Here is a 13,948-nt window from a genome sequence, read left to right as displayed (position 1 = left end):
AATATACTACTACTAAATAACAATAATAATAATAATAATAATAATAATAATAATAATACCTACTACTATTGTTATTGTATTATTGGTGGATTTGACGAGATACAAGCAGATGTCAATATATTTAAATTTCTAGTTATTTTGCTCTGATGGGCTACATTCAGCCAATACTGAGATTAACTGAGGAGACATTTAGCCCGTAACTGCCATTTTAATGGACAGGCTGAGAAGATTAACGCCGTTTTCAGTTCAAAATTACAGTCATGTATCCAAGCTAAATGTTTATCATTTTTAGTTAAAATGGAATTATGATCCTGTAACAGTCGTTTTGCTGTGGATCATGGTTACCAATAATAAGCCATAGTGTATGGGGCGACAGTTGTATTGTGTCCTTGGAAATTCAAAAAAAAAAGAAAAAAGAATCCAAGGACGGGACCAGGTAAAACCTCAGTGATGGTGGCAGCCAAAGCAGGGGTGAAACTGAAAAGGGGGAAGGCTCCTCTTCTTCCAAGCTATGCAACCCTGAGTGCATAATCCATCACCGCTGAGAGACATCTAAAGAGGGTTTTCTCGACAGCTTTGTTGTGGTGAAACACCAGAAGGAACTTATATCTAAAGCCTGCTTCAACTAAGATTGATACATAAAATATGCGGAAAACTCTCGTTTTGGAAGATGCTTTTGGGTGCACTATTTTAATGTAATAATTGTGATGGCTTCATTATTCTAGTTATTTATCTAATTTGCATACATTGTGCCGTGTTGAAATTAAGCAATCATGTTTTATGAGTTTTCTTTTCTTCCAAAAGGTAACTCAGTTTGGCCACACTTGATGTAGCATTTAGCCCAAATAATTTCCCCCAACATATTTATTATGGGGGTTTTAAATGAAGTTGCAAAATTCACATTTTGTTTAAGTGCTTTGCACCTTCAAAACTATATTTCCATGTTCCTTGTGTTTTGTATGCTCTATGTTGTAACTCTAAACAGGCGTTGATAAGGGCTCTGCTGAACATCTCCCCCTACTCTTTTGTCCATCCGGCCGTGCAGCAAGCGGGGTGTCTACCCTCCAAAACGTCCGCAGTGTTTGTCCGTTGCCTCACAGAGCCACAGACAGGGACACTTGATACTGTACAGTGATGCCTGCTTAATGCAAATGCTCTGGAAAAAAATCTCTAATGATTGCCTCCTTTGTCTTTGTGTGGCAATGACTGTCAAGCCTTTGTTTGACCACTCCCCGTGAATCCTATTAAGCCAAAGCTATACTTCCACTCCGACAGTTATAAGCATATGTTGTTATTTAAAGGAAAAGCCCGCCGATTTATACTGGCCAGTTAAATGAGTTGCAAATCAAATTATCCAAAATAATCGGAATAATTTATTTTACAGACAAAAAACAGGTTTATTGCAGAGTGCCCATATAGAGCAATAGTATGGAAATAAGGGGGAAACATATTTCTCATTATGTTTAATTGGAGAAAAATACATCCCGAAAACCACTTATTTTAGGCGTTTTACATCTATAAAAAAAGCTGAAGCAAAATAATGAGTTGTGGTCGATGATGCATTATTATCCAGTATATTATTCTAGCTCATAGACATAATTAAACAGGAAGTCCTCACGTTGTATCTGATCAAACCTACCACTTAAAGATCAGGATGTGCAGCTGCAAAGGGCGGGTCCTTCTAACAATCGCGTCCTGTCAAAAGATTGACAATATTACAAGAAATCAACACTCAGTTTGTGATGAGACGTTCCTCTCCACACAGTGTAGTCTCCCCCCTCTCTGCCATTGTTTCTCTCTCACCGCATAAACACATCTCCCTCTTTCTCTCTCACACTTATGACACAGTTGTTGGCGTCTACTCATATTCCGTTTTGTGTTTTTATAGATAAAGGAACGCAGGCTGCTCATAGAAATGTTGTCTGAAGAAATATTGCAGAAGCTTCTTCGCTCGCCCCAAGTTGCCACCGGATTACTTTGCAACTCCAGAGCTCTGCTATTGGAGGACGACCACACGTGACTACGGCACCCTTCTGGTAAATATTATTCAAATGTTCCACATGGTTATTTCAAGTGCTCTTCCCTGCATGGCTTTATATATTCAGGTTAATTGTGATCGGATATTAGACAGACAGAAGTCCATAGTCTTTACTACTGTTGAGGGATTCCTGTTTTTATTTGAGACAGTTTGATGAGCTGGGTCCATGGACCCCCAACAGTCTGCCCTCCCACTGCAGCTGCATGGCAACAGTTTTGCTATGAGCTCTGGACAAGTGCCAAAACTAAGCGCGGGATACAATGAAGAAGGAGGAGGTGGAGGCCAAGAAGCTGAAGTTAATCAGCAAAACATGACCTCCTCTGCTCATGTCAGTTCCAGGTTGAACCCAGGTGAACAGCTTCAGTGCCCACTGGAGCCTCTGGTTCACTGCCATGCCAAGGGCAAGATGGACATCAAGAGCAGGAGCTGCAGTCTACTCACCATCTGCCGCTCAGGAGTAATTTTTCCCTGGATGAATCCACGGACAACTGACTCTGAGCAATCTGGTAACTGGTTTTGTTTATTGTCATTTACTTTTGAATGCTTAAAAGCTATAAGTGAGTGCACAATCTTCAGGTGCAGTGATGGGGTGATTCCATGAATCCAAATTTAATAAGCATTTCCCTCATTTGTGCATTGAATATATAACTGATATCTGACCTTAGACTGTTAGACTGTTATAGTTTTGTTCCATGAAGACACATGTTGCAACTGAAGACACAGTCAGCCCCCCAATGTTTTACAAATTTACAAACAGTGCAGGCAAAAGTCTCACTATAGTTAATATAATACTGTGTCACCTGCTTCATTTTTAAATGTCATTGTCTTGTTCATACTTCTTTGCTCTTCCGGGTTGCTGTTGGCGATAATGTTCAAAAGCTACAGTTAGTAGGTGGCACAGAACTACACATTTGGAACTAACGATCTTCTTTTCAATAAATGCATCCTAATCAGCAAAACAGCATCATTTATGAACCGTTGTTTCTTATAACAATCATTAAATACCTTTATTTTGAGTGTAAATCATATTGTCTCAGTACGAATTACAGAAATAGAAAATGATAATATTAAATATATAAAACTAGAGTAAATGTTCAAACAACAAATACACATTTTTATTGTTTGTATTATTTACCAACATGCTTTAAAAATGTATATTTTACAAAAATAGATAAACATCACGCTCTTGACACTACAATCAACAAGGGAGCTATAGTCTTCCAGTCTGGTGTTGAGGAGAGCACTTTTCTCTCTAAGGTCACTATTATTAGGCCTATTAGGTATCCATTAACCCCTGTGTGTTATGTTGTTATCAACAGGGCCCCGGTATCGCTCATATACATGTCAAATTGAATCTCTAATGGTGGTTATTTTCAGTGGTGGTCCCAAGGTACCTTTTAAGTGACTGAGATGGGGATTTGACAGGTCTGCTTCCGTGCGTAGCTGTGATTAATGTGGCCTGTCAGGCAACCGTAGTGGCGTCAGATGTTTCCCCCAGACTGTTTCTTCAGGAGGTAACTTTCCCTGAACACATGACACAGTAGACAGCAAGTCTTGTATAGTGTCTCAAGCATGAGTGAATACACAGGAAGAGCTGAGGGCCCTAGTTTGTCCCAGGTTGATTGGCTGAGGATTAACATGGTTCTCACTGGCACTTGAAGTCCATGGAGGGTATACATTTCAGGATAGACCTGTTAGAAATGTGGCACTTGCTCTTAACGCCCTCTCTTCTTTATGTGCTTCCTCCTGCATCAGTCAGCGGTGGTGTGGCGGCGGATCTGTCAGGCAGAGGAAGGCTCTGTGTCAGGAGGGAGAGAACGGCCTTCACCAAAAGCCAGCTGCTGGAGCTGGAGAAGGAGTTTCACTTCAGTCCTTACCTGTGTCGTCCTCGGCGGCTGGAGATGGCCGCCGGGCTGCATCTCACCGATCGCCAGGTCAAGATTTGGTTTCAGAACCGCAGGATGAGGTACAAAAAAGAGCAGAGGCATGGAAAGGTGGCAGGGTCTTCCCAGTGGTCTCCCTATAGCCCTTCCCTCAGCTTGAGCTCATGTGCGGACCAGCTGAGCTTTCAGGGTGAATGTGCTGTTAGAACTTCCTCCTCAGAGCTGCACTTCATGGATTACGCTCCTATGTCCTCCTCTCTCTTTGGCTCTCACAGTGATACCAGCAGTGGTCAGTGTAATCACCCCTCAGACCTGCCCCATCTGAGCTGCATACTTCCATCTTTTGCAAATGGTTCTCCGCCCTCCTGTATGGGCGCAGATAGTCATCACCATGCTGGCATTTCAAACTGGCCCTAGGGCCCCATAATGGCCATCCCTCCTGTGCTCATCAAAATCTCAATGATACATCCACTTTCACTTATGAAAGACTGGTGGATGTCTTATTAGCATCCCTGGGTTGAAATCCCCTTAACACACCATTCATGAAACATTTTAATTAAACTATATGAACATATCTTGATTAAAGGAGAGCTACAGCGATATCATTTGTGTTTCTCAGGCACAGTGACTGCAGACTGCAGGTCAAACTTGCTGCTCATACTGTACTCATACGGCATGCACAAAGCATTCAAGCCATTAATTACTACATGTTTTGATGTGATTTTGTGGCTGTTACATTTATAATGTCGTTGCATGTTTAATGCATGTGGGAATCATGTTATGAGTGATTTTTCTATTTCCCTCTTTTGTCAAATAATAGCTAAGTGGTTATCATATTTTCTAAGTGTTACATTTGGGCTCTTTTTCATTATCTACTGTAAATAACAGGTCATTTGTGTAAAATGTTTTAACTGTGAAATGGGCAGAATAATGTTCATATCTAATGATGTTATATTTTTGTTAAATCCATTAAAGGATACGACAAGTCTTTGATACGGTTCTTGATTAATTGAAATGTCATATACTGTACATGCTTAATAAATGCATTTGAGAAAACCATAGCACTTGTGCAATGTTTACCTTATTCATCGCTGATTAGAGTTCCATTTTTTTCCAGCGGTATTTCATGATTAAGGATTCAAATCTCAAAGGGAAAAAAAATCGGAAAGTAATCATATTAAAGCATGCTTTAGATTCATTGAAAACTCTACAGTATTGTGCATTAAAGTTACACAATCTTGCCACATAAGCCTCTCCCTCTCTCCTGCCTCCCAGTTCCCCACCATTAATCACGGAGACAAGGCAGTCCTCCAGCACTCCAACCACAAGCTCTGAACCCACTGGGCACCATGACAAGATCTCATGCCTCCTCCTTCCCAGCCTTTGCCTTTTCAATAGCCAAATTGTAGTGCTGCAAGTTGGGGCTGGCCTCCTTCTCAGGGGGTATGTTAGTTGTGTAGCTTCTACGCCCTTCCAGCAGCACATAGGCCACAGCAGACCAGTGAGGTTCAACCTCTAATGACAACTTATCTTAAAAATAAATAAATAGACTTTGTAACAGCATCCACTGTGTTATTGTGACACAAGTTCTCAAATGTAAATTATGTCATGGAAACATTGTTTTCCTCTTGATATTTTTGATTTCAGAATTTTCCTCTCACTGAGCTAAATTACTCCCACAGGGAATTTTGCTGTTATTTGACAGAAGTGGGTCACGGGTTCTCTTGGGTCTCCACAGTTTTACACACCAAACATAGACAGCAACTTTCACAACGAAGGAGTGAACCTCCTCTTACACTTGATAATGTGAGCCGAGGTATCAATGTTCCTAACACAGCTTCACACATTTTTTTGGACATGCTGACAGTTTTATATCAATGGCTGTACTGTAAATGAGCTGTCACAGAGGACTACTGACAGCTATGAAATGAGGAAACTGATCCCCTGGTCCTCCTGGATGGAATGACTTCCTGCCCCCAATTCATCAGCTAATCAGTCAGTGGATCAGCTGTCATTTGGTAAACATTTGACACCAATTTCAGCAGGTCTTAGTAGTTGCCAGGGGAGCTTTATAACAGCTATAACTCTGTGGAAATTTTGAATCAAATAAAATGAGGTCCACACCACATATGTATGAAAGGCGTGGTGACAGCCAGGTAATTTAAGAGAAAATCATTAAAGGCAAGTGAGAGAAAAAGACGAAGCAAGAAAAAGTTCCTCTCTTCAAATATGTTCGTGTACAAAGAGAGAAAGAGGGGGGTTGTGAAGAAGAAGAAGCAGACAGTGTTGAATTCCTGAGATTCTTGTATATGCCGGGTGATTTATGGTGTTAATGGTGCTGTGGCTCAATAGGAACTTTACCTCTGGTTCCTCACTACATTCTCCTTACAGACACTGAAAGCCACGAGGATCCACACACTGGAGTGCAGTAATTCTGTAGATGGGGTCAAGGGGGATCCCCAAGGGTCATGGAAAGCCCCCTCCTTAAGGGCCCCACTGCAAGGGGGAATAGTCTGCTTCCATTTCAACATTAAATTAGCCAGTTGTTCTCACATTGGGTAGCTCCTAGTGAGCAACTAAAGTCATTATTTCCTTTTTACTCACTTAACCTCAGTTGATCTGCTTTCAGGGGGAAGATCTGCAAAGCCAAAAATCCTTACATGCCCTTTTTTTTTAATTCTGAGCTTTGACCAGACTGGAGCGATGCATTAAGTGAATCTTTGAAGTGATAAATGATGCCAGTCATAGCGCCATGAAACCAGCTTTGGTTACGGTCCATCATTAATTTAGAATTTTTTGCATTGTGCATGTCCTTTACAGTGACTGATGTTCCACTGTCCCATTTGCAGCTGTTGTGAAACTGATTTTGGGGTTAGATTTGAAAAATGCTCTATGCATCAAGACTTTTCTTAAGCTGCCGTGAAAACAAAACTGCCGTGTCCTTAACAAAGACATGCTGCTTTAAGTATCTTTCAAAGCATTTGGCCCTGCATTCAACAAAAGTAAAGCCTGAAGCTCATCATATTACCATCACAGTAACCTTATAGTCTTATGTTATTTGTTTTATGGGGATCACGATCAGAGGAAATAAATGATAATGATTGTTTGACTTTAGGGTGGTTGGTAGTGTGAGTGGGATAGAATTGACCAGGATGCAGCCGTTGAGTTTACAGGAAAACTAAATATATTCAAACTGGCCACAAAAAGGAGAAACATGAACCATATCATGAGACATAAGACCTTTTACCTGCTGTCTGTGGCCGATCAGGGAGGGTCTCTGGAATTAGTGCATCTGTAACACAGGTGACATCAATGTGGCTCATGGAGCTAATTGGAGCTAATTAGTAGTCAAATCCACTCTGACAAACAACTACAGGACTTTCACTCAAAGAAATTTCGGAAACCAATTGCATTGAAAAGATGAGTATAACAATTTGTCTTAAGTTTTGTTTACTTTATATTGTTTTTATATACTTTTTTGTATATAATTTATTTTGTGATGTGAAACTTAATAATGGCAAGTGAAATTAACTTGTTCTTGTGTTAGCAACTTAACAAGTTAGTCCGGATTAATTTAACAGTTGTGTTTACTCAGTAGAGTTTAGGAAACCGCTTAAGCACAACAAAGAATGATTAGTTGGCAGGATTCTATTTTCTCTCCAACAAAGTGCCATAATGAGCATCTTAAACCAAGGCAAAACAAAAAAACAAATCCACTCTTAAGCCTTATAAAATAATCTTTTAAAAGTCCAAATATAAGGCACATGGCTTGAGCATGGCTTTCAATGTCATCCGTTACAACATATCTTGCATTTCGACCTGACTGCTCTCTGTCTTCAGGTGAGTCAATACCCCAACAGAAAACTGTGTGAAATCTGAATCCTATGGAGATAAAGAAAGGTTGAAACTGAGGTCAGCATTTTGACTTGACAGTGCAAAACTTTTCAAAATACCAAATTAAGTGAAAACAGACTTGACATCATGGGATACCAGCGTGGGTTAAATGGTAAATCTAAGAGAAAGGATTTTATGAAAATCCAGATTTCCAAATTAAGTTATTTAAAGTAATAGTTTGATATGTTTGGCAACTTATTTGCTGTCTTTCTGAGCTACATTAGTATGAAGGTATATTTGTGTCTTTATTACGCAAACAAAAACATGTTTTGAGAGCAAATTTCTTGCACTGCAATCAAAAATCAAGTTTGTAAGTGAAAATATATAAACTGTGAATAAATTATTTGTTAGTTTTGCTTATGAAACAAAATTTTTTGGCTGCAAATCAAAAACCTTTGCTCTCAAAAAAGATCTTTGCTCTCAAAACGAAAACCTACGAGTTGAGTTTGGATGTAGTGGGCGGGGCATACGCTGCTGAATGAGCTAGGAGTTTCTATTGGTGGGTTCATTAGGATCCCATCTGCTTCCACTGTAAACATTGCCTCTGTCCCAATCCAGCATATCTTGTAAATAAAATAATGTATTTATCAATAACTTTTTTATTTCATTCACACACATATATATAAATATATATAATGTATATATAATATATATACATTTACATAGTATATATATATATATATATATATATATACACATATATATTTATTCATTTCTCAATGAATCTTTCTAGTAGAGAAAAGAGCCTGGATAATTGCAATCCTAAGGCAGAGGGCAGTTAACAAAAACAACAGCAGCAAAACAAATTTCAGCAAACGTGTTTATTAACTTGCAGTAACACATAAGCACATACCTTATATTTTTTTCTATATATTGAAACTTTTTTTGACAAAATTGTCCAAATCACATTGAGAAAATTATGAAAAGAGAAACAGTTATCAATAATGTTAACACAAGGATGCAAACTTAGAAGATTGACAAATTTTACACAGCAGAATATACACAAATTCACATAGAAATCATTTACATGGATGTCTTATTGTGGATTTAAATAAATAAAAGAAAAAGGTGACGTCACAACTGTCATCTCTGTGACAGCAACAATAATAAATCAGAAGTGTATTGTCCTCTCTACTGGCTGTCCTATTAGTACAGGCTTTGTATTGGATGAGAGCTAATTTAACTGTAGCCTTAAGTACAGGATGGTCAAATGGAGATATTACAAAAAAACTAATGTCTTAATTGCAAGCTACTGTTGCAGAATGTTTGTCCAGGTGAAGAGGCCATAGTTATCCCCCCTCAGCTCCTGGCTCCCTGTAACAAAACAAAATGTAGAGTTAGTTTTATTTTACACCACAAAACAAAAGGAGCAAAATACTGAAATTCAGTTTATCCGTGTAATTAATCTCAACGTTTGTAACGTTACCACTCTTAAAGTGATATTTCAAGTTCACAACCGGTCTACCTGAGCTCATGTTGGTCCGTTTAAAACCTTATACACCCGTAGGTCCCCCATTTGGACGCAGAGTACATCAAAACTTAGAGAGTTTTGTGTTAAAAGTAACTGGCAGAGAACCCACGAAGAACGAATATAATGATGTTATAGTTCTGCAGAAACCTCAGCGTCCTGGGAACAACATGAACTAGGTCACTTTTACATGAGACAAACACATCTCCCATGAGCCAAGCAAACAAATAACAAAATATCATAAATCATACTCGATATGACTGGGACAGACCGGAGAAAACAGCTGCTACACTCCGTTAGCAACGTGCTACCTACGAACATGCAGCATGAAAAAGCATGTCCGCCTGACGGAGATTACGGACATAGTTTCCATTTCTCTCCCCGGTAAACCATCGCAGAGATATTCAGCTTCGAACACAAAAAGTCACACAGCTTTCATCGAATATTGTACTTACTTTTGGTCGAATCTCAGCGAAAAAATGGAATATCTCTGTACTTCCACTGCATGTTTGTCCAGCTGCTGGTGCTCCGTGTGAATCCGTTCGATTCGTGTCTCTCCGACACTCCTCGGATTCTTGGGAGGGTTGGAAGCTCAGCAAATCAGATTTCAGAGCTGGACATTTTTGAGCTTTATTGGCTAATAGTGCTGTCAATCATCTAGCTTTCAATTCCAGGCAATTCTATTGGCTCCTACGGTTCGAAGGATGTCTCAATGGTGAAAATCGGAGAAGGGGGGGCTGAGATACAGCCCTGAACAGAGAGAATGGCTGAGTCTGAAGCAGTATTTGACCTTAAACTAAACAACTAAAAAGGGCTTAGAAAGAGCTTAAAACACTCAAAAAAGGTCCAATCTTCTGTCTATTGATTCATTGAACATCATGAGTGATACATAGAAGTGATATAGAGTGTTTTTGAATTTAAAAAATACTTTTTTATTCAAATATTGGAATATTTGATCAGTTTTTTAATTTTATATGCTCTATATTTTATAAATGTTTCACTGTATCTCTGTATAGCTGTGTATATAGAGCCTATATCAGTTGTTCTAAGAGCCCAGCATATTAAAAGTCTTGGATACCCATACTTTCCAAAAAACAAAGTAGTGCTGTTTTTCAAGATCGAGCTTTTGAGTTTTCCAAGTTGTACTGTGTTCCATCCTTATCTTATGTGAACCTGTAACATGTATTCTGATAGTTCCATGATTTTTCTCATCTCAAAAATATATAAAAAAAAAATATATATATATATATATATTTTTTTTTTATACAATTAATTAGGTATTTCTTATCTTTATTCTAGCTGAGGCCTGCAAATAGGCCTCGGGTGTAAAAGGTGGACATAATATGAAGTATAAATCATCTGTAAAATCGTCACAATCTCAGTAAGATATTAGTCAACCTCTGAAGTTTAAAGGTGAAGGCAATAAAAGTTACTTTCCAAGGCCAACTACGGTCGGATGCAGGCAGACAAGCTGCCGCTAAAGTTAGTTAGCTTGTCAGCTACAAATGTCACGTAACTTAACCTATCATTCTTTGAGAGCAAAGATTTTTTTTGAGAGCAAAGATTTTAGTTTGAGAGCAAAGATTTTTGTTTTGAAAGCAAAGATTTTTGATTTGCAGCGCAAGAAATTTGCTCTCAAAAAATGTTTTTTGTTTGCATAATAAAGACACAAATATACCTTCATAGATTAGAAGGTCAATATTACTCTCAAGTCTGTACAGTAAATATGAGGCCACAGTCAGCAGCTTTACCTATAGCATAAAGACAACTTTCACAAGATTAATGAAAAGAAATACTTTGTTTCAACTACGCAAACAATTCTCTTTTTAGGTTTGAAGGAAACATGCGGTATAGTGGTCCAAAGAGTCAAAGAAGTCTGATCTTGACTTGCCACGCTTGTGAATTCTGCAAAAACCTTCAAGGACAAAGCAGAACACAAACACATTTTGTACCAAGTTAAGAGATGACTGCAAATTTGGTAGATAAACTATGCATGGGATAGAAAGTTTCATATCATGCAAAACTTTTGTGCTTTTATGTTTATGAAATTTGTAAACTTTTATTTACTTAGAATATGTTTTCTTTATTCCTTGTAGCAAGCATCATTCTAACTTGGTATTAATTGTATTTACTTGTTGCTTACCTGTTTTCTGTAAAGAGCCGGCCAGTGTTCCATAAGGTTGCTCTTCCACAATTCAAATTTTCTTTTTTTTCTATGCGTCTTAATGAACAGGACTGGTTTATCAACTTGTCAAGTTGATAAACCAGTCCTGAAACCAGTCCTGAAACCAGTCCTGAACTCGGGTCAAGTCAATGGACTTGATCCGAGTTCGCAAGTAGGAACTCTTTCATTGTACTTTATCTTGTAGACATTTTTTGAGTTCCGAGTTGTCTGGTACGAAGCATTATTTTGAAGTGACATTTGTGACATGTCTTTCATGCTTATGTTACACTATCTATTTGGCCAAACATAACCACGACCCTTTCATGGAAGTACTTTACTTGAGGTAATGTTTTTATTCTGAGAGGAAGGTGCACATTCCTTTGGCTCTTCTGTTCAATATTTATATGAGCCATAAACTTGTGTGTGAGAAATGCTTGTTCACTTGTGTTTAATCTTCCTGTTCACACAGGTTTTCTGTGGGCAAACTTCCCTGTCCTGCTTGACCCTTTAAGAAGGAATACACTTCCCCTTTAAAATGTCTTTTCTCAAATTTTTCATATTATCAGTTCAAAAGTGTACTTGACCTTCAATAACATTATGTATGTTTTGATTGTGCCTCTTTAGAGGGTAATTTGATTAATGCAGTTTGTCAAAAAACTTTTGACTATTAAATACCCACAAATACGTTTTTAAGGGAAAGTGTCTTTCAGGCAGGACAAGGAAGTCCCCCTAGAGAAAACATGTGTGAGCAGAAAGAATAAACTCAAGTGAACAAGCTTTTCTCAAACATAAGTTCATGGCTCTTTGAAATGTTGAACAGAAGAGTGAGAGGAATGTGCACCTTCCTCTCAGCATACATACTAACATTAACTCAAGTAAATTACTTAATGGGAGTGGAGAAAATATGTTCAATGACAATGTCTGTGACAGACCCTGATCTTAATAGTGTGCTTTGCCAGTATATTCTCTGATTGGTCGGTGAGCTAAATCCAAGTTCCCGAAAATCATCCTAAAGCAGCCTTAGTTTGCCACCTAGGTATTCTAAATGCATTTATTTATTAAGAGGATGCTTTGGCAAACAAGCTCATATCCTCTTCACCTATAGTGATTAAGGCGGTGCAAGCATGCAGTTGAATATTATACAAAATATTTTTTTCATTGAAGGTGCTCAATACGGGAATTCAGAGTACATCTATTGCCTCCACACAGCTCTCGGCTGAAGCGTGAATTATGCTTGACGCATATGCAAGGGTTGGAGTGTCCACACGGCCAAAGCAATGTCGCACCATCAGACACGGCTATTCTTGGAGGTTCCATGAAGAATATCCATGAATGGGTTAAACACAGGACTATCTGACAGCTGTCTGTGTCCTGCACGTAACTCAAAGTATACATCGAAGTTGTGTCACAGTAGTAGTTAGTCATGTGAGTCATTAGTCACTAGTGATGTGAGTTGTTAGTTAGGTTAACGTCAACAACGCACTTTTCCTAAATCTAAGTGGTTTTGTTGCCTAAACCTAACTTCCTGTGAAGACGGAAGTTTATTTTGAAAACACACTATGCATGTAATGAGTGGAAACTGAAACATTGTCCCTGCCACGTCAGAGGCTAACGCTAGAGGGTTACCTGGAGAGCCATAGTTCGAAATTTATGGCCATTGACCAAATGTTAGTATTTGACAAATTGGCATTGAGAATTTGTTTGGAGGGTAGGCGCTACACTACCATTTGGGGCTGTGTTATTGGCGGTAAACGCCATATGAACACTGCAGAGTGGCGGCAATGAGCTAGCCAGTGGGGCACAACAGAGAAACTCACGTGCACTAAAAGGCACGCATGGCCGGCACAGCTATGTAAACCAAGCATAAAAGCTTTGACTACAACACACACAGGAGACTGACTTCATGCCCATGCCCTCTCTGATAAACTTTACACAAATATATCTTTACATTCCAAATAGTGCTCTGACATTAATGTTCTAAATCCTGTATATAGAACATTCTAAAGGAAAACAAAAGTTACCATTATGACATCGAACCTGAAACTATAAACCAGCATCTCATGGAACAATTTATGTGTACAAACACAGTCACTTATGAACCTAAACATCTTCTGAGTACAAGGCAAAGTTGGAGAGCCACATCACAAGTCAAAACCAAATGAGAAACCCAACTTTGCATGCCTTCACTGCATATTTACCTCTTAAAAAACCTGCTACGCTTTAAAGCACTGTTGAGGTTACATTTGGGTTTATTCTGTCATGAAAATGTGTAGCTGTATAGTAACAAAATAAAACTGATTTGAAGGGAATATGTTTATGAACATCACTGTTTTATGTCCCAGTTATGAAACAACCTTATCGGTTAGACTGCAACATCTACTCTTGCAAAATAATACAATACACAATATTTAACATTATAACTAATTTGGGACTCTTTCAGTTTTCCTTTTTAATAATTATGCTTCATAATTGAATGATTTGTACAATTAAAATAATAATAG

At 38.5% G+C, this 13,948-nt stretch overlaps 1 protein-coding gene across 1 annotated transcript; it reads left to right on the top strand.

Moving 5' to 3' along the window:
• Window positions 1-2,204: 2,204 nt before the first annotated feature.
• LOC137889666 (homeobox protein Hox-C3a-like) lies at window positions 2,205-4,907 on the top strand. The gene is made up of 2 exons (XM_068733628.1): window positions 2,205-2,544; window positions 3,794-4,907. Exons 1-2 carry the CDS (start codon window positions 2,205-2,207, stop codon window positions 4,336-4,338), a joined length of 885 nt encoding a protein of 294 aa, XP_068589729.1. The 3' UTR covers window positions 4,339-4,907.
• The last annotated feature ends 9,041 nt before the right edge of the window (window positions 4,908-13,948 follow it).

The sequence above is a fragment of the Cebidichthys violaceus genome, unplaced genomic scaffold, assembly GCF_023349555.1.
Source record: "Cebidichthys violaceus isolate CVI_PGR_0920_01 unplaced genomic scaffold, fCebVio1.0.p SCAF_6, whole genome shotgun sequence".
NCBI classification, from domain to species: Eukaryota; Metazoa; Chordata; class Actinopteri; order Perciformes; family Stichaeidae; genus Cebidichthys; species Cebidichthys violaceus.
The sequence above is the reverse complement of the archived record's forward strand: the minus strand, read 5'-3'. Positions and strand labels throughout refer to the sequence as shown.

Coding starts and splice junctions, on each gene's coding strand:
- LOC137889666 (XM_068733628.1), top strand. CDS start 2,205: ATGGACCCCCAACAGTCTGCCCTCCCACTGCAGCTGCATGGCAACAGT. Junction 2,545..3,793: donor AACTGACTCTGAGCAATCTG/GTAACTGGTTTT, acceptor CTCCTGCATCAG/TCAGCGGTGGTGTGGCGGCG.